The 20,678-nt window shown below is 50.0% G+C and overlaps 2 protein-coding genes across 3 annotated transcripts in view; both read right to left on the reverse strand.

Moving 5' to 3' along the window:
• Positions 1-3,565: 3,565 nt before the first annotated feature.
• On the reverse strand, positions 3,566-5,704 carry MAFA (MAF bZIP transcription factor A). Its single transcript, NM_205025.1, is given in 1 exon segment — positions 3,566-5,704. A coding segment is annotated over 1 exon segment (861 nt). The 5' UTR covers positions 4,586-5,704; the 3' UTR covers positions 3,566-3,724.
• A 3,138-nt stretch (positions 5,705-8,842) lies between these two features.
• ZC3H3 (zinc finger CCCH-type containing 3) overlaps positions 8,843-20,678 on the reverse strand; it is a 156,259-nt gene continuing 144,423 nt past the window's right edge. For both annotated transcript variants that reach the window (NM_001031585.3, XM_015283175.4), the window contains exons 12-13: positions 11,031-11,114; positions 8,843-10,934 (exon numbers count right to left, since the gene is read on the reverse strand). In NM_001031585.3, the coding sequence (NP_001026756.2) occupies positions 10,903-10,934; positions 11,031-11,114 (116 nt within the window). In that variant the 3' untranslated portion in view covers positions 8,843-10,902. The remainder of the gene's footprint in view (positions 10,935-11,030; positions 11,115-20,678) is intronic.

The raw sequence follows: 20,678 nt of genomic DNA on the forward strand, positions 1-20,678 counted from the left end.
TATCACCAGTGGATGCTATGGTCCCCTTCAGGAGCAGGACCCCACTGTTAATACACTGCTATGATTTTGGGCTTTTCCCCTAACCGGAGGATTCCTAGAAGAAATTAAAACAGAGTAAGGGGGGAAAAAAATTAAAACAAAACAATTGACTGCAGCAGTGCAAGGAGTGTAGGTCACCTCCGTGCACAGAGAACTGGGGATGAAGTTGCAAGTGCCGCTGCAATGACAATAACGTGTGGATAGCGGTTGCAGAGATGGATCTGCTCCCATAGACCAGGAAGAGGGGAAAAAGAGAAGCACGTTCAGTCCCCAAAATGCCCTCACTCTGCAGGATGGGTGGGGGAAGGTATCATAGGGTGGCAGACCCTAGGGTGAGATCCCTTACGGCAGCATTCCCCCAAACACTATGGCCAACGCTGCTCTTCCATCCCAGAACAGTGCTCAGTGAACCCCACAGAGGTAACAGGGGGGCCACGGAAGGAGGAACAGAGATGGAGACAGGTTGGCCAAGATGAGGGACACTCAATACTGAGCGGCATGATTCAGGGAAGTGTTAGTCCCAGACCCCTTCCTCTCCCTCCCCAGACTCTCCTTTATTTAGTCACAGAACCAACAGTTGGAAATGTGCTCCAAAAACGTACCAAAGTAAGGAAGGGGGATGTGGTTGATACAGGGAAATTGGCTGCACCCCAACGGGGAGCCGTGATACGCTCCCCCCCAAAAAATAGCAAAGAGAGGAAGCAACGTCCCAAAAAGAAGCCGAGTGAGGCTGCAGAGATTGGGGTGGGGGTAGCAAAGCTTTCAAGCATGAAATAACAATAGGAGAAAGGGGTGACCAACCCTAAAGATCCCACAAAGCTTTCAGCCCCGGCACATCACGCGCGGCACCAAGGACCCCTCCATGCACCCCAGCTCCCAGTGCAAAAACCTGACACAAAACAGCTGGGCTGCACCCTAGGAAAAAAAAATACAAAAAAAAAAAAAAAAAAGGGCATTTCTGGTCCCCAAAAGTCCAAAACAGCAAGGGAAAGTGGGATAGAGAGGAGTTGCCCTGGCGCGGTGGGGTTATTCCATGTTGGGAAGGTGATACCTGGCAGGAGCCAGGAGGGATCATGGTGCGACCGGGCAAAAATGTAGGAAAAAGAATTAAAAAATTAAAAATATATATGAAGAAGCTCAGAAAGAGGCTCTTTTGCAAACTGCCCTGCAGTGCTCACTGCCCCAGCATGGTCGAAAGAAAGCTGGAATTGCACAGCAATGGCTGTGCCCGTCTACTACGGCAGCGCGGAGCGGAGCCGCCGGGAACACACAGACCCAACCGACCCCAAAAGAATGGCAAAAAACCCGAGTCTAAATCTTCCCCTTCAGGGGAAAAGTTCATATTTTGGTTTATCTTTTTTCCATAATGCTCATTTTATGGTGTTCTGTAGGGAAAAAGTCAATTTCGGAGGTTTTCCTTTGGAGGAAGAGTCTCTTTTTTTTTTTTTTTTGGTTTATTTTTGGTTTGTTTTCCTACACCCTTGCTTAAAAAAAAAAAAATAAAGACTCAGAAGACAGCAGCGAAAAGGGGAAAACAAGAATAAAATTAAGATTTATTACCATTTAAAATCAAGCTCGGTTGAGCTGAGGTCCAACAGGATCCGCAGTCCCCGCGTTGGGACGGAGATGACTTTTCGGTGACCACGGGGACAAAGGTCTCCGGGGCGCACAGGACACAGGGACTGGGGAATGCCCAGCTGGAAAAAAACACAAACACACACAAAAAAAAAAGAAAAAAGGCAGAAAAAGTGAAAAGCAAAAAAAAAGCACAGCGGGGCAGAGCCGAGGGCTGCGCTCCCTCCCTGGAAGTAATGCCGACAATGATGGAAAACAAAGAGTCACCCAATGAGCCCCCAGCGCCGCGACACGGAAAAGGGGAAAAGGAACCCAACCCCAAAAACAAAAGGCAAAGCCACGGAGGTCCACGCGTCAGAGAACAACCGACCCAGGCTTTAGTTGAATATAAGTTTTTATCTTGATGCAACATCGTTAAAACCGTCACAAATCGAAACAACAGGTCGTTAAAAACGCTCCGCACGATCAGTCCCTAAAATGCACCAAAACTCGCTTCGTCGGAAGACCCTCGTGGGTTTCCCCCGTGATTAATATCCGTTTTCCCCCAAATAATTAATATTTTCTTCTTCCACGGGTGTGTGTGTGTGTGTGTGTGTGTGTGGTTTTTCCTTCTTTAAATAAGCAACATTAAAAAAAAAACACAACCCAACAAACCGCCCCGCTCCTCCGCTCCGAGCACAATTGCACGAATTCTACTTATTTCCACCCCCCCTCCCTCCCATCCCTCTCCTTTTTTTTTTGCGCAGAGAAATAATGTGCATTTTCCTCTCCTTTTGTCAGCGCCGAGGTTAAAATAATTCGTTTCCCAGAGGGTTAATAAATAAATCTGGTGCATAGTGAGATAGCAGCCAACCGTTCGTAGTTCATATATTACTCTATTGCCTTTCAGGTCGCCCTAATTGTTATCTTCCCCCTTTCTTCCCCCCCACCCGCCCCCATTTTTTTCTTTATTTTTTAAGAGCATAGATAATTTTAAATCTCTATAAAACAGTATTATTCAACCCAATCGATTCCTGTATATAGTGCATTCGGCTTCTTCCCAACATCATTAAATTAACTCGGATATTATTTGCATGCTATTACATACAAACTTTTTAAGACTCTTTTTTTTTTTTTTTTTTTAAGGATTTTGTCTTTTTTTTTTTTTTCTTCGTAAATCACCAAGCAAAATATAGGCTCAGGAAGAAAACAAAAAAAAAAAAAAAGAAAAAAAAGCAGAAAAAAAAAAACCCTAAAAACTAAACTAATTTCTACATATGTACAAGGAGGAGGTTGGAGGGGGGGGGGGGTGAATAAGTTAAAGAGTGGCTCAGGTTGGGGTGAGGGTGGTGGGGGCCGGGCAGGGCACAGCGCTGCCAGACCTCCCCCCCCACCCCCCCAGGACAATGCACAGGGGCACCCCGAAATTAACTCGTAATAATAATGAATGGTAATTAAAGGAGGGGGTTAAACACGCAGGGTGGAGGGGGATAGTGCTCCGGGGGCGGCACGCCGTACACGTCCCGCATGCAGGCTGGCTCCATGTCCGCTGCCTTTCCGCCCCCCTCCCAGGACCCCTCTTTGATTCAGTCCGAGTCCTTATGGGGTTGGGATCCCATTTCCCCCATATTTTCGGAAGAAAATTATTTGTTAAATACAAGCAGATTGTTTTCTCTTCCCATATAAGGGGTCTATAGGACGCCTCCCCTCCCCAGGACCCCCCCCCCCCTTTCCAGCTCGAGTCCTGATGGGGTTGGGGAGGGGGTCCCATTTCCCCATATTATTTTTTTTTTCCAGAAGAAAATATTTTTGATACAAGCAGATTGTTTGCTCCCCCTGGATAAGGGGGCTACAAAGATGTGTCCCCCTCTCCCCGCACAGGGGGTCTATGGGATGCGTCCCCCTCCCCAGGACCCCCTCCCCTTCCAGTCTAAGTCCTGATGGGGTTGGGGAGGGGGGTCCCATTTTCCCCGCATTTTTCGGAACAACTTTTCAGAAGAAAATAATACTTTTTTTTTGTTTTTTTATACAAGCAAATCGTTTGCTCTCCCCACATGGGGGGGAGGGAGGGGGTGGAAGGGGCATTGCAATGTCACCCTACCCCCCCCCTCCGCCTCACCCCACCCCGGGCTCACATGAAGAAGTCAGCGGCAGTAGTTTTTGGGGCTGCGGGAGGGGATGGCTCCCGGGGGAAGCCCCGCGCCGCCAACTTCTCGTACTTCTCTTTGTACAGATCCCGCTCCTTGGCCAAACGGGAAACTTCTTGCTTGAGTTGCTCCACTTGGCTCTGGAGCTGACACTTCTCGTTCTCCAGGATGTGCCTCTGCTGGACCCGCTTGTAGCGACAGGACTGCGCGTAGCCGCGGTTCTTCAAGGTCCTCCTCTTCTGCTTGAGGCGAATCACCTCCTCCTTGCTGAATCCCCGCAGCTGCCGGTTGAGCTCCCGCACCGACATACTCACCAACTGGTCGTCGGAAAACCTCTCCTCCAAGCGCAGGTGGTGGTGGTGATGGTGGTGGTGGGCGTTGTGGTGGTGGGCGGCCGGGGGCAGCTCCTCGCCCCCAAAGGGCTGAGGCCGGAACGACTCATAGCTCTGATGGTGGTGATGATGGTGGTGCGGAGCGCCGATCAACGCTTCCACAGCATCCTCCGGGGTCAAGTTGAGCGCTTCGGGGTTGAGGTGGTGTTGGTAGCCCGACATCCAATACAGCTCCTCCAGCTGCGGTTTGGAGCCCAGGGGAGCGGCGGTGGGACCAGCACTCGGTTGCCCACCGGGGCTGGGAGCGCAGAAACTGGGCGAGGAAGGCACGGAGGAGCACGGGGTGCTGAGAGGGGTGGAAGATAGAGAACCGGCAGGCAGGCGGTGGCACAGCCTCTCGGCCTCCGCCGGTTCTTTCTTCACCTCAAACTTCATCAGGTCAAAATCGTTGACGTATTCGATGGCGAGGGGGCTGGTGGGCAGCTCCGCGGTCATGGCCAACTCCGAGGCCATCTCAGTCCATGGAGGGGAAAAGGTTCCCCCGCCGCTTGGAGCGGGGATTGGGAGAGGGGAACCTCCGCTGAGGCTCCGCAATGGGGTGAGGTCGGGCTGTCCGAGGTGGAAATCTGGCTTTTTTTTTTTTTTCTTCCCCCCCTCTGTCCTTTCAGGCTTCGATGGGGGCTTCACTGCACTTCTGACAGGACGGTGCTCCGGGACTCGGCTCCGGGATGCAGCCAAAATCCAGAGAACTTCCAATGGGGTTTTGCCAAAGGCTTCAGCCCCGGCTCCTGGCAATTTCCGACGGGGTTTTGCTTCAGCTCAACTCCGAGTACCTCCAGCGGGTCTTTTGTCACCGACTTCAGCCCAGCTCCGGGGATCCTCTGACTGAGTTCGGTTGCTGACTTCAGCTCAACTCTGGGAAGCCTCCAACGGGGTTTTGCTTCAACCCAACTCCGGGGAAAACCTCCGACGGAACCGTTCCTGGGGTCTCCGCTCCAGGATTCAGCCCAATTCCGGGGAAACTCCGATGAGGTTTTGCTTCAGTCCAACTCCGGACACCTCCGATGGGGGGGGGTTTGTCGCCGACTTCAGCCAAATTCCAGCGGAACTCCGACGGTGTTTTCCTTCTGCTCGGCTCCAGGAAATCTCCGATGGGGTTTCGTCGCCGACTTCAGCCCGGCACCGAGGAACGTCCAATGGGGTTCTGCTGCCGACTTCAAGCCCCAATCCCGACGTAAACTGTTCTTGGAGGCTCTGCTCCAAGATGCAGCCCGACTCCGAAGAACCTCCGACGTTGCTTTGTCGCGGACTTCAGCCCAACTCCGCCGAACGTCTGCTGCGGTCCCGCTCCGCGGCCGCCCACTCCCGACGGAGTTTTCCGGCTCCCACAGCCACGCACCGGAGCTCAACCTCAGCTTCCACCCGGGAGAGGAGCGCACCACGGGGCGCTCAGTGCGGGATGCCCGGAGCTCTCTGCGGTTCCTCCGTTGCCTCCCAATGGCGAGCAATGGGGCAGCGCCCTGCCCGCCCCTTCCTGCCTTCCCCTTGGCACCTGCCCCAGCCCCACCCCCCCGGGGCTGTGAGCCTTCCTCTGCCCTCCTCCTCCTCTTTTTTTCTCCTCCCCTCCCCCGGAGAATACGGGGGCGGGGGACGCACCACTACCCTCTCCCCGCCCGCACCCTCCGCGGCAGAGGGCTGAATGGAGCCCTCCGCCTTATATATGGGGAGAGCCCCGTCTATTCCCGCCCCCAAGGCGGGTCTTAGCGTCCCTCAGCCAATCAGCGGGGCGACCCCCCGAGGTTATTTGCATATTCCCATGGCAACGTCCCTGGGTGGCTGTCAATCAATGAGAGGAGTGAGCGCGGCGCTGCCCGCGGGAGCCCCGCAGGAGGGTGGCATAGAGCTTTCCCCTATGGGTACCACCCCCTATAGGCACCCCCTATAGGCACCCCCGTGTCCTCACCCTCACAGCTCCCGGCCACCACCCCCAAGCACGTTGCAATGATCGTAATGATGGAAAAAAAAAAAAAAACCAACCCTCAATTTCCACCCAAGAAAGCCAAAAGAATGAGGAAAAAAAACGAAAATGTGGTTTGTTCACCCCAAATTTCACACGATGCCTCGCTGTCCCTTTCATCCCACAGGTACCAGGCACCAAATATGGGGGCAGCCCCCTCCTTGCTCACTTCTCCCATTGGAGGGATTGCTCAGCATCCTTCCCCATGGCACAGTTAACCTCGTGCAGTGCCACAGTTATAATTTTTGGAATTCTTTTTTTGGGGGGGATTTTCCCATGATCTGTTGGTTTTTCAGGGAGAATGCAAACCACCAACGCCTGCATTCAACGAGTAGGCTGATTTTTGCTGGTTTTGTGCCATAGGGTGCGAAGTCGGCACTATGGATCTTCAATGGGCTTTCCAGGTGGAAAGAAAAAATGGTAAAACCAGGGTGAAAAGCACCAAAAAGTCAGCTGAGCATCTCGGAGCTGTGACATCACTTTAAGGCATGAATGTAGAGTGAACAAAGAGGTTATACGGTGAACAAAGGGGTTATAGGGTGAACGCGGGGATTATAGGGTGAATGCAGGGATTATAGGGTGAATTCAAGGGTTATAGGGTGAGTGTAGGGGTTACAGGGTGAAGGTGCATCCCAGTGCATGGGATCCCGTTGTGTTGGGATGCTGTGGGGTGCTGAGCATCCTTTGGGATGTGGTCCAGCTGTAGATGCTGCTCCCAGCCCTGCCACCTCGTGGCTGGTGGGGCTGCAGCATGGGAGGGAGGAGGGCGTTTAGGAAGCCCCAGCACTTGGAGAGCTTTGGGGTTAATGATAATGGGGTCAGGGGTGGTGTTAGACGGGTTAGAGCCAGGGATAAAGCATATGGCACAACGTGTCCAGAGGAAACTGAGGCACAGGGATGTCACCATGGCCCAAGTGTGGACCACCTCTATCCTATGAGGTCCTCTCCATCCACACCCACGAGGATGCCACCATGACAACACCACAGCCTGACCCCAAGGGTGGACCACCACTATCCACCCCCTCCATCCACACTCACCCATTGGGCTGGCAGAGACCCCATTGTGAGGACTTGGGGATGGGGACACTGTTCTTCCCATTTTCCAGCTTAAAGGCAGGGCTGAATTAATGCAAAAAGGTTTGTTTGGTTTTTTTTCAGGGATCAGAGCAAAGAAAACCTGCTGTATCCCACATAGTTAAAACTAAGGACCATTCATATTTCTCAATGCATCATCAATATCCCCAATATCTATTAATATATCCAGTATCTACCAATGTATCCAGTATCTAGAAATACTTCCAAAGTCAAATGATGATATTATGGGGTGCAGTGCACAGGGGCCACGGGATGGAGGTGATATAAAGGTGGGGAAGGATGCAAGAAAGGCAATGATGGTTTTGCAATGCCGTGCAATAATAAAAATCTGTATTGTAGGGTGTTTAAACCATGTTTTCTTGTGCTCTTCCAGCTTGGAAAACACCTGAAACAACGTGGAAAAAGGGAAAAATGCCCCAAAAATTGAAAACAGAATTTGCAACAACTCCACAACCCGTAAGGTGGTGTCATTGGGATGCCACAACCCAGTGGGTACCACCTCCCATGAGCATCCTTGGGGTACCCAATTGGAATCACCAGCAGTGGACAGGAGCCACAGAGGGATTAGGATCAGGCCAGGATCCAAGCGGGGCCATCGCTTGGTATTTTTAGCCCCATCCCTTCCCTCCCCACCACGTCACGTTGGTCATCTAAGTTTACTTGCAGGCGGTCGAGTGACATAACCAGGTTGGAGGGCACGGGATGGCAGCGGGATAGCGTCACCCTTTGCTTTTAGCTCCTGTGGCCCTTTAACCCTTGGAGTATGGATGGGCACCAAGATCCCATATCAGTGCTGCCTCAGTTTCCCCAAATTGCTGTAGGATTTGGCAGAGCGCAGAAGTGGGGTTACAGAGGGGACACTGGGACGTGCAACCCCAAAAGCGGTGGCACCATCCCAAAAGTGGTGGTCCTCTGGCCACCACTGCAACACAGATCTGACCCAAGGGAAGGGTCAAAAATAATCCTAGAAAGGTTAAAATTGTGCGAAGACATGGGACAGGGCAGGGGGAGGAGGGCTGGGGACAGCCACCCTGATGATGGGCAGAAAAGTGAGCCTGAGGGCGATGCTACCCTGGCACCTGCTTCCCCGGCAGGGGACCAAGAGCTGTGCCAGCAGCCCTGGACTGTGCCTGAGGGTTTTCCAGGAAATGTTTACGGTGCCCTCCAGAAACACTGCCCCATATCCCCCCCCCCCCCTCCTCCTTCCCATAGGGCCGGGCTCATGCAATGCTTTCTGACCCTAAGGCAGCATCCAAGAGGCATGGATAAAACCCTGCTGTGCCCATCACCGAGCGCTCGGGCAACGCTCCTGGCCACTGTCACCTTGCAATGGCCATCCCTGGGGACATTGCCACTCATCGTTATTGGTGAATTCAGTTTTTTGGTGAAGAAACTGTTTCCTGCACACCTCCAGGGATGGTTACTCCACCACCTCCATGGGCAGCCTGTACCAATGCATGACCACTCTTTCTGAGAAGAAATTCCTCCAAATATCTGAATTTTCAGATTGGGGTGGGGGTACTACGTAAAAACCCAGAAGTTAGAAGATTTGGGTTTTCACGTTCATGTCCTCAAGGGAACAAAGTGGGACATTTGTGCCCATTTCCCACCCACTGCATGACTCCGGTAGAGTCATAATGCTGAAAGATGAGCAAAGCTCCAGGCAGAAACTCTTTTATTTAAATACAAAAATGCACAAGTTAATAAAAAGACATTTAGTAACAACGGGGACGACGACAACTTTATTAATTAAAAAAAAGAAAAGAAAAGAAAAGAAAAACTCCATACACAATGCTTGGTTGAATTTTCCCATAGAGACGGTCACACGAAACCCCAAATCGGTGCAGAAAGCAGAAGAAGGGTGGAGCAATAGGGTCCCCCACTCTAATTTCTCTGCCCTTCTTCAAGAGGTGACAAGCATCGATGACGCAGTGCCTTTGGTGGCCTGCCATGCCCCAAGTCACCTGAGCCATGTGTTGGGTATTTGGGGTGAAACACGACCCGGGGGCTCTGCCTGCCGTAAATCCTATGACTCCCCCCCTTTAGGAGCTGGGCAGGGGGGAGCCTTCCAGTCTGTGCCCCCACCTTCTATGGGGTGCACACGCACAGCTCCTCTGGGGGATGTTGTGAGCGTGAAAATGCAGCCATCAGCTTTCTTGGAGCTGCTGTACACCTGAGCCTGCGGCAACACGTTGACACTGTCACCCATCCCATGGCCAAGCACACCTGGGTGCCTGCTCCCTGGAGACAACAGAGCTACCACCCCCACTGCCTTCGTGTTGGAAATGCCAGAGGTGGGGGCTCATGGGTTCATCCAAGCTCCAGTGGGATGTGTGGGGTGATGCCATGCGCATTGGGACCCAGCAAAATGAGTTTGCACTGCAGAGATTGGCACGTGCATGTAGAACTGTGGCACTGCCCCTATGGGGCACACAGTCCTGAACTGTGTAATGCTGCTGACTTTTCCCCGCAGGGCTCTTAAAATAAAGTTTGCCCTAAGGTACTGTCTAACAGACGGGCAAATCTTGCTGTTTAAGGACAACAGATGAGCAAATCATGCCTCTTGGCATCTCTTGGCAAGGGCTGACCTGTCCTCCGTGTCAGGGAGCAGCATCCGCCACCCAAAATTGCTCTGAAAATTGAATCCATGGATGCAAAAAATCACGGCAGCATTCCAAAAGCTGCAGAGCCAGCAGAAATCTGCTTGGCAGAGGGCTCCCCACATGCCTTTAAATTGTGGAGATAAAGGCATGGAGCAGGAAAACCAAAACCTGGCCAACAGACCTGAGCGCTATCAACAATCATCAGCGCCTCCATCCATCCGCACAATGGTGGCAATCAGACCCATGATCCATCTTTTATCAGTTCGTTGCTCTACAGGAGGAGGTGAACCAAGAGCAGAGATTGGCACAACTTGTCACACGGATCAGGGCTGGTGCAGAGGAACATCAAGGGTCAGGATAAACAGGCATCCCCCTGGGAGATAGGATGCTGTGAGATATCAGATGCATGAAGGACAGCAGTTGAGCATTGAGGTTGCGCCCATGACACACTGAACAGTTACAACACTGTTGTTATTTCCTGCCAGGCTGGGAGCTGCTTTTGCTCCCATCTGGATTCACAGGGGCCCAAAGGCCCCGAAAAAAGTTAGTTTGGATCTCCAAGAGAGCAAAACCCCACCGGGACACATAGCAATGGTCTGAGCTCAGCGCTGCTCCTGAAAATAAGGGATGGAGCAGAATGCAGGTGGGCTTTTGGCATGGAAATTCCAACCCATGTGGAAACTTTGTGTCATGCTATACCCCACCATGATGACTTGAGACCACCAGGTACCTCGACCCAAATAGAGCAAGGTCTGGATGCAGGCATATGACCAAGGGATAACTGTAGGGTGCTTGTATCCCACACCCAAGCAGCGTCCATGCGCTTGGCTGGTTGAACATCTCCACTCTTCATCCTCCCCAGGAGCCTTAATTAAGCCAACTTAAACCAGAATTTATTCCCAAACTTAAAATACTTCAACAAAACCACCTCCCTGAGGGGCGGGGCTGAGGGAATGCTCCTCCATGCCGCTGCCAGGCTCTCTGGTGAAACGATATCCCAGAAAATTGAACAACAAAAAGAAGGTGCCATGTCCCAGCACGGTGTCCTGAGGTAGGTGCCAGGCAATGCCTGGCTCAGTGTTTCCTGAGCTGGTCAGCTGCCACGGGGACAACGGTCACAGCCTGGGCTTGATTTGCAGCTGTTTGCCTGGAAAGGATGAAAGCAAAAGGGTGGAATGCATCCCACAGCGCTTCTAAGGCTTTGTGTTCCACCTCTGGAAGGTGGTACGGGAAAAGGTCTCACCTCTACTACTTCCCTCCTCCAGAGTGGTGCTTTCTGAGTCCTGTAAGGTCACCCACATTGAGGTTCTTTTCCATTTGGTGCCACCTGTAAGGAGAAAGGGACAAAAAGAGGAGAATGTCATCCCTACCCCCTCTGCCCAACTGCCCATGGGTTGATGGTTGGACTAGATGATCATATCAGTCTTTCCAGCCTTAATGATTCTATGATTCTATGACCTTCCCATGGGAGCTGCCCTTCCTTGAAGGAGAGAGCGCCCCAAAATTGAGACCTCATCTAAAATGGGCTCTGGTGCGAGCAGGGCTTTCTGCAGCTTGGGGTTGGGTGACGCTCCACCACAACCCTGCCAGCTGCTATCAAGGACACATGTCCCCCCACAGTGGGGACTGGTGCCCCTATCTCTGGGGACGTGTTTCCCTGCTAACTCAGATGTCACCCTTTGGGGTAGCCAGGATGGAGCTGCCTAGTTCCCCATATCCCCACTGAGCATCCTCAGCCGCCAGCAAGCAGCATGGAAGGCAGGTACCTACAGCTCTCAGCACATCACAGTGCACTGAATTCATTGCAAGCTCCCGAAATTATGGTCAGAACATAAAGTAGTTGAATCTTTAATCTGCAGCACAAGGTGGAAGGTCACAGACTGCTCTGGGGCAAAGAGCAGAGCACCAGCAAGCAAGAGGTTAACTCACTCTTGGCACCCTGGTGAAAAGCTTTGGGGACATTCCTATCACCCTAAAGACACAGAACCACGGAATGGGTTCGACTGCATGGGACCTTCAAGATCTTCCAATTCCAACTTCCTGAAATGAGACTTGCAGGGGGACAGGGACCCATGACTCAAATGTGCTCGGAGGCACCCGCAGCCATCCGAGCCGCTAATGGGCGATGATGAGATAGCAAGAGGGAAAAACGATAACCAAAAAAAAAACAACCAAAAACCTGCCTGGGGATTTGGGGCCACATAGCTGATGGGTTTCACGACCCCGTGATGACAAGCCTGGTGATAAATCGCCACTGCCCGTGAAGTCAGGAGGGGGTTTGGGGATTCAGTCTGTGCGAGTGCAGCAATGAGAGAATAGCTCCGGAGCTCTGGAGAGTGCTGCTGCCATCTAGCTGGGTCCCAGCACACAGGGCTGGAGGATGCTCTTATGCAGGGATTTGAGGGATAAAAGCTCAGCAACCCCCTGAGTATCCCTGGGTGTTCTGAAGTGTTGTTTTGGAAGGTGAGTTTGGAGATATGTAGAAAGCAATGCCTCCTCAGGGTATTTACACTATTAACAAGTTCAGCTTTGGTTTGAGCAGGGACTTTCTGCTCTTGGTTTCCAGCTGCTGCTCTGCTCCCAGAGGGAATCTCTGGGTTTTGGGTTCCCCAAGAAACCCCTCATCATTTCCCATCCATCACTCCCTTGCTAGAGCAGGTGAACAAGCTTCTTTTTGGGTGCTTACTGTGTGAGGGAGACAGCTGGAAGCAAAGCAGCAACAAGAGACAGGAAGGGAAGAAAACAAACCATGCCTCAGTATGCCCAGCACAGCTTAAAGAGAGTCCCACATACTCCTATAAAGCTGAAACCCCACGAAGATCCTTTTGGAGATGACCCTTTTGTAGGACAACCCCATGCACACTCTATGACCATAGTAGACAGGATGAAGTCCTCCTCTGTTTTGATGGCAATAGAATGTACCTTTCTGCATAGTTTCTCGTATTCTATTTCCTCCTGGGGGAGGTGGCTATGGGGTTCTACTTGCTGGGCGAGAACCTTCCTACAGGGAGGCAGAAGCATGGTGGCTAACCTGAGAGAGGACAAGACACTGAGATGAACATGGAAGGGAAAAGGAGGTTCTCCCAGGGAAAAGGGATCCACAGGTTGCTGAGCAATGAGACCTACTTAGAGAAATCCTTTCTCATCTCAGACTACATGAGGGGAACATTATGGAGGAGTCAAAAACAATCCATTCCAAACCCTATCCAGATGTTCTGGTCGCAAGTACTACATGACTGGTTTCTGGTTTGACCCCAGTCCATCTTTTCAGCCACCCAAAGCACCTCATTTCAGAAGATCTCCTGCAAAACCAGTGTCCCCAAACCAAAACTGGCTCTGAGAAGCCCATGAACGTGTTGTCCTCCAGGAGCCAGGGGAGCAGCAGGTCACGTCTGTGAGCTGTTCTTCCCCTCTAAACTTGGGTAAACAAACTTGCTCAGAGTCTACAGTGCCGTGGCAGTGATACATAGCTTTAGAGCTAATTTATGTAAAACAAAGAGGGCTCATTTAGCACCTTTCCACCCTTAATATAACACCCATACATCAGAGGGCTGCACGGCAGCCACGACGGCCTCAGCTATTAGTCACCTGTGACGCAGGCTATTATGGCTTTGAGGAATGGTGACATGAGCAGCTCAAACCTTCTGAGCTTCCCAAGACTCTCCCAGTTGGAGTTAGACTCAGTGATCCTTATGGGTACCTTCCAATTTGGGATATTCTACGATTCTAGGATTCTGTTTTCCACCACCCCAGCAATTTGGGCTGTGCAGCATGGTATTCCCATTGGGTATGGCAGAAGAGGTGCAGTGCTGTTGCCCGTCAACACCAAATGGGGGAATCATAGAATCCTTTCAGTTGGAAGGGGTCCTTAAAGATCATCTAGTCCAACTCCTTTACAATGGTCAGGGACACCTACAGCTAGATCAGGTTGCTCAGAGCCCGATGACCCTGAATGTTTCCAGGAACAGGGCTTCCACCACCTCTCTGGGCAACCTGTTCCAGTACCTCACCACCCTTATTGGAAAACACTTCCTTATATCCAATTTAAATCTCCTCTTTTTTTAATTTGAAACCATTTCCCCTTGTCCTATCACAACAGATCCTGCTAAAGAGTCTGTCCTCTTCTCTCTTATACAAAGGAAATCAGCATTTCCCTATTGCTGCCCCATGAGGACCGCATCCTTGATCTGATGGGAATGCCAGAAATGGCTCAATTCCCTCAGTGGAGCCAAAGAAACTTCATTAGCTAATAGTGGCACAGCAGCATGAAAACTACGCTTTGCAATTCAAAGCAAATATTGTTACAGAAGGAGAAATATAGATTTATTCTTAGGGAGGAAAAAAACCAAACAAACACAAAACAGCCAACAAAACTAACAAGAAGCTAATTTTTAAATCGGCCACAATTAACTTCCTGACTTCTGCACAGAGCTGGGCTTTGATTTTAAACATATTCTTCCAAAATGATGAAGATGCCACAGCGAGTCACATGGTTTGGTGGGAATGGTGGGGGTGGGCTGGGGTTGGACTTGATGATCTTGATGGTCTTATCCAACCTTAATGATTCTATGATTCTATGAGTGGGCATAGGGGGGATTGGCTGAAAATTGGACTTGATCTTGATGGTCTTATCCAACCTTAATGATTCTATGATTCTATGAGTGGGCATGGTGGGGCTGGGCTGACAATTGGACTTATAGATCCTGATGGTCTTATCCAACCTTAATGATTCTATGATTCTATGAATAATTGCAGCAGGGGTGTAAAGATGAGTAGTAATGAAATAAAACCAAAGCACGCTGTAAACGAACAACCAAGCGCAGGCAAAGCTCAGTTTCCCACTTTGACTCTTGGATGGAGATGGCCGTATCGCTGGCTCCTGGAAAGGATGGGGGGACCTCATCAAGAAGTCGGCCCCGTGCTGGCAGACAGAACTACATTTTCTGCTTTTGTGCATGGTAGATTCTGCAAATGGCGCGATCAATCTTGGGTCGCATCTCGTGCGCCTTCACTCTCTCTCACCCCCCTTGCATTTCGGGAGCGACGCAATCCATCTTCCAGGAACCAGGTATATAATTTCTAGTTAGTGAAAGCAGGGATAAGAAGCCCCTTTTTCATTACGATGATTGAACTGCTTCCAAAGAGAGGAGCAGGGCTGGATCACGAGCCCTGCGTGCAGAGCTGAGTTGCTTTTGCTGAGCTTGTCAGCCTCGCCAGAGAATTAGGACTTCCAGCGTTCTTCCTTTTGATGAAAATCAACATTTATTTTGCCTAAGCCTAAGAAGGTGTCAGGCGGATGGAGAAACTTGCCACTCTTCACTGGGAGAAGGGAGTGAAAGAAGGAAATCTAATAGAAATATATTATCAAGTCCGAGGAGTGGACACGGTAGTAAATCACACTTCAGGTGGCACCATTATATTTTTCAATAAAACCCGGCTTCCCCCAGACACATCCTCGCCAAGTGGCTCCAGCTGCACCCAAGCTAAACAAAATTTGCTTCAACCAGATGCTGAGATAAGGGGGAGAAGGGATTTAAAGGGATTTAAAGGGACACTGCCAATGGGGAAGTCCCCTGGATGGGGGACAAAAGGAGGTGGCTCTGGTCCCTGTCCCCAGATCCTCCCTTTGCTGATGGCTGAGTGTTGATAAATGATTTTCTACTGCATTTTTGAGGTTGGGAGATGGGGCACGGAACCAGACCAGGAAAGGAACAGCAGCCAGAAACATTCTGCATCTGATGGGGACCACCTGACAGCTCTGCTCCATGAGTAGAGGATGCCCAAATCATGAAGCAAAGGGATACAAGGAAGATGGATAGCACTGAGAAAGCTTGCTAGCAGCTTTCCAAATTCCTCCACCAAAGTATAAAAATCCATGCCAGAGAGAAAGCTGGTTGTTATATGGATGCATTCCCACTCTCCCAGCCAAACCTGAGTGCAACGGGACATTTTGTCTCCATCTCTCTCTCAGCATGAGGGACTTGTCCTTTGCTGCACCCACTCAGGCTCTGTATAGGGCCCAAAAATAACCCCCTAGGAGCTCCCCTTTGGCAAACAAGACAGCTGCAATTAGCAGAAGAGCACTGCTTTGACAACATCCCAATTACTAATACAATGGGAAGCAAAGGGAATGCTCAGAGCACCAAGATACTTCCCAGCACCTCCCAGTTGATGCACAATCTGGAGGGAGAAATGTTTGCTTTTTTCCCCCAAAATCCCACATGCATTTTTTCACCCAGCCAGGAAAAGCATCCTTTACCTGCTCCCCAGTCACCTCATCTGTCATGCTGATAACAAGGAGGTTTGATCCTGGAAAACACTAAGGCTGCCTCCTAGCCTGTGTGTGATGTACAGAGCAATTTCCCGTGCCATTGTGTGCAGTGGAGGCATGCAGGAAGGAATAAATCACTGCGCTTGAGATACACATAGATGGAGATAATAAATACATATGATGCCATAGGGTGGAAACTACCCCTACACTTAACCCTGCAGCCTGAGACCTACACTAAATCCATCCAGTGAGAAGAACTTTACCAAAAACTTACCCTGGTGCTATTCCATCAAAAACTTGTGCCTCTCAAGAAAGGCTTCAAGGCTGAGATGTTAGGAGAAGCTCTATCTAGATGGGAAAAAGCCTCCAGTGCTTTGATGGGCAGTACCCATCACCTGTAGCAGGACATCTGCCCAAGGATGTGTCATTTCTTTTTAATTCCTTCATTTTGGAGAAAAGAACATCAGTCATGACAGAGGCAACCCAGACTGATCTGCTGTGTTGCTGCTGATCCAGGAGATGAAGCACTTCGACCTTTTCCAGCCCTGCTACATCTCATCCCCCAAACCTCCTCTACCCAAAAAAAACTACAGCTATGAAATGCAAAGCTTGCAATCATGAGCCAGAGTGGTAGGAGAGGAGTTTCATTAGGACATGAGCACCACAGAGAGATATGGTTTGAGAGTCGAACCATAAAGTGACTTGGTGGTGGTGGTGACTTGGCTACAACTAAATATGGTAAACTTTACATCTGTTCTACTGGTGGGTTGAAGGGATGGGATTTTACCATCTCAAAGGGCTCTTCCACCTCTAGTTTTCAGGTCATTAAATAACTCGGCAGGAAATGAAAGGGCTGTAAAGTCATAGAATCATTGAATCATAAATGTTGGAAAGACCACGAAGACCATCAAGTTCAACCATCAACCCAGCACCACCATACCAGTAAACCATGTCCCTCAGTGCCACATTCACCCTTTACTTGAAAATCTCCAGGGATGGTGACTCTACCACCTTCCTGGAGAACTGGAAACATGTAGGCAGTTGGGTTCAGGCTGGGAGATCAGAATGAGTATTTTCAGATACGGGATGAGAAAGAGGGTTCCGATTTAGATGGAGAGCCCCATCAGAAAAAGTCACAGTACTCATCAGGTTTTCAGGAAGCTTCAATTAAATTGGCCATTTTGCAATAAGAAAATTAAATAACCCGAAGGAATAATCCTAAGGAACACAGTCCTCAGCCAGATCCACTGATCTGGCCCCACAACTTGAGCTTCTCACCCCTGTACGGGTGCCTATGAGGCATGGAGCAAGCAGGGGTACAGCAAAAAGTCATGAGCTATTGCCACCTTTTGGGTGATGCACCAAGCAAGGCCTTCAGGAAAGTTCCTTAGAAGTTAGGAGGCTCACCAAAGAGCTTCTACAGCACCAGCAGATGGGGAGACCCACCAGGACCCAGTCCTACTAAGAAATGGGGTTCTGGTAATGTAAGGAGTTTGGAGGAGGGATCTACAGAACACAAGCAGGAAGACTGTGAGGCAGTGCATGGTTGGACTTGATGATCTTGGAGGTCATTTCCAACCTTAATGGTGCTATGAGTGGGCACAGCAGTGAGGGGTTGGCGGTTGGATTTGATGATCTTAGAGGTCTTTTCCAATCTTGACTCTACAGAGGAGCTTCCCTATGTCAGGCTGTGGGAAACAACCCATTTCAGGAGGTGATCCCATGTAATGGAGAGGTCACAGACGTGGACCAGTTACAGGTGCAATGACTTCACCATGGCCAAGATTCTTTCCAAAAATGGGCAATGATCCCACCAGGAGGGTCAAGATCTCTGTTCCACCATACATAGGACCAACCAGGATTCAGATCCTCAGAGAAGTCCCAAGGCAGCTCAGATATCTCCTGAAGGTAACCAGGATGGAAAAGACAGAATTGGGGTTTTCTCGCTGAGGAAGAGATTAACAAACACACTGGAGCAAGTCCAGTGGAGGCTAGGGCTTAAAGTCAAGGAGATGCTTGTGACAACACTGAAAAAAAAACAGGTCCCTGTATTTTACCCATAATATTTTCTCCCAGGTCCTAACAAGAGGAAAAAACTGTAGTGCTGGATCCCATTATCTTTGGATCACCCCTTTCCACCAACCCTTCCATCACCTCCATCTAGAAAGCAGATGCTTTCTAGAAGGCTTCGGGGCATCTTCTGCCACTCAATCCGAAGGGTTGTTTTGGCATCTGCCTCATCCAGCTGCCAAAATAAAGAGTTTTGGATCAAAAAGCTTGTGACGGAAGGAATGTTGAAGGGGATGCTGCAGGTGGTGAAGAACCATGGGACCCTCCACATGGCATTCCATTGGGATTCTTGATGTGAGGGGAACCAATCACGGTCATGTAAAGGGCTGGGAGCAGCAGAAGGGGAGATGTTTGGGTCCAACATCATGGGGTTGCCATCCCATGCAGCCCCACTGTCACGGCAAAAAAGGAAACATGGCACAGATTTGGGTTTGGGAGGGTAGCCAGGGGGGATTTGCGTTTTCAAAGTTATTCCTCCAGAAGTGAAAGCTGTAAACAAAAATAGAAGCGCTGCACCTCAATGAATTCCTCCAAAGCAAAAGTGTTTGAGCGTGCTCAGCGGAGCCGTTAAAAAAGACTGTAGTGAGCATCTTCCATTAACGTTACGACCGTGAAATATGACAATAAAATGATAGCCGTATGGTCGCAAATTTGCAGCCCGCCGAGTTGCTAGGGGTTTATCGTCACTCAAACGTGCAGAGAGCTGTAAAATGTTTACAGAAAGGGTCGTTTGCAGCTATAAAATCCTCTTTTCTCTCCTAAACAAGGCTGAGTGGAGCCATTTACAAACCCCTGAATGTTCATCGGGGGAGAGGGGAACATCTGTTCTCTCCAGGAGTTTTCAGTGATCTTCTCGAACAAATTAACTAAAATGGGTGCTTTCTAATTAAATTAGCACTCGAATGGAATGGTTTGCATTGGTGCGCTTGCTTACAATTAGCGCGGGGAGGCCAGTTAGGCTTCAGCATAAGCTATTTTAACTGGGTGGTGAAATATGGAAGCGCCCATTACCTGCATGCATCTACCAGAGGGGCTGGGATGCTTGTGCACCCTCTGGCTCAACCCTCCCAAGCAGAGAACAAAACACAGCAAATGGGATGGGAATGCACCAAGTGCTCATCCCAACCACCGGGGTTTCCGTCTGCAGGTTGATTCCCATGTGAGGACAGCACACCATGCCCCTCCTTTCCAGTCCCAGTTTTACATATCCCAAGTCTACAGACACACACCAAGACCCCGCAAGCTCACACTAAGCCTGTTGCCCAGGTTGGTCCCTAAAAGTCATCTCCAAACACTCACTCCACCCGCTTCCTTTCCACACAGCACTTTTCTCCCTTCCTCCTGTACTTGTCAGAATTAAAACTGCATTTTCTCAAATTGTGACTGTTTAACCAAGCAATTCAGATCACTCTGTAATAACAACCTGTCCTCCTCCTTATTTACCATCCCACCAATTTGTATGTCACCATCAGGGTGTGCAAGCGGAAAGTGAAAATTATCACTGTGCTCCCCAGTACAGGCCTCTCTAGATAGATGTGGGGATAGCACAGATCCCAAAACAGCATCACAGATAAAATCACAGAATCACAGAATGGTAGGGGTTGGAAGGGACGTCTAGAGAGTATCTAGTCCAAGCCCCCTGCTAAAGCAGGTTCCCTACAGTAGAATCACAGAATCATTAAGGTTGGAAAAGACCTCCAGGACACCCAAATCCAATCCCATCCCATCCCCACCGTGCCCACTAACCATGTCCCTCAGTGCCACATCTCCATGGTTTCTGAGCACCTCCAAGGTCATTGACTCCACCACTTCCCTGGGCAGACTGTGTCAATAGATACTACTAGATACCAACTACCCAGAGCCTCACAAGGACTCATCCTGACCACTACACACAGTACCTTAAGATTCAGTCCTGGTTTCAGAGGTGATTTGGACACTGTTAATCGTGTGGGGCCTTTTGCAACACTAGCACCCTCTTGGAATGATCAGGATGATAGCCCCTTGGTGGCCAAGGCTCCTTTCCTCCTATGAGGCTATGGCTATCATTGTGCCCCTGGGACCCCTTGTGTGTATTGGGATGAGTCTTAAATCACTGAATGCATCTCAGTGACAGGAATGGGTGAACCTGAGCACCCAACAGGCACCATGGGGAGGGTCAAGTTGCATATCAGAAAAGTGTTCTACACCAAGATGGTGACTGGGCACTGAACAGGCTTCATAGGGAAGTGGTCGTGGCACTGAGATTGCCAGAGCTCAAGATGCATCTGGACAACGCTTTCAAACACATGGTCTGATTTTTTGGGTGGTCTTGTGTGGAGCCAGGAGCTGGACTCAATGAACTTTTAGTGGGCAGGTTGGGGATGCGTTGATGGTTGAACTTGATGATCTTAGTGGTCTTTTCCAATGTTAATGATTCTATGATTCTATTCTATGATCTTTATGGATTCCTTCAAACTTGGGATATTCTATGACTATAATTCTATGACCCTCGCACCCACCCTGGACCAACCATGCACAACCCCCATATCTCTTTGGCATGGAAACTGCTTT

The sequence above is a fragment of the Gallus gallus genome, chromosome 2 (genome assembly GCF_016699485.2).
Source record: "Gallus gallus isolate bGalGal1 chromosome 2, bGalGal1.mat.broiler.GRCg7b, whole genome shotgun sequence".
Classification (NCBI taxonomy): domain Eukaryota; kingdom Metazoa; phylum Chordata; class Aves; order Galliformes; family Phasianidae; genus Gallus; species Gallus gallus.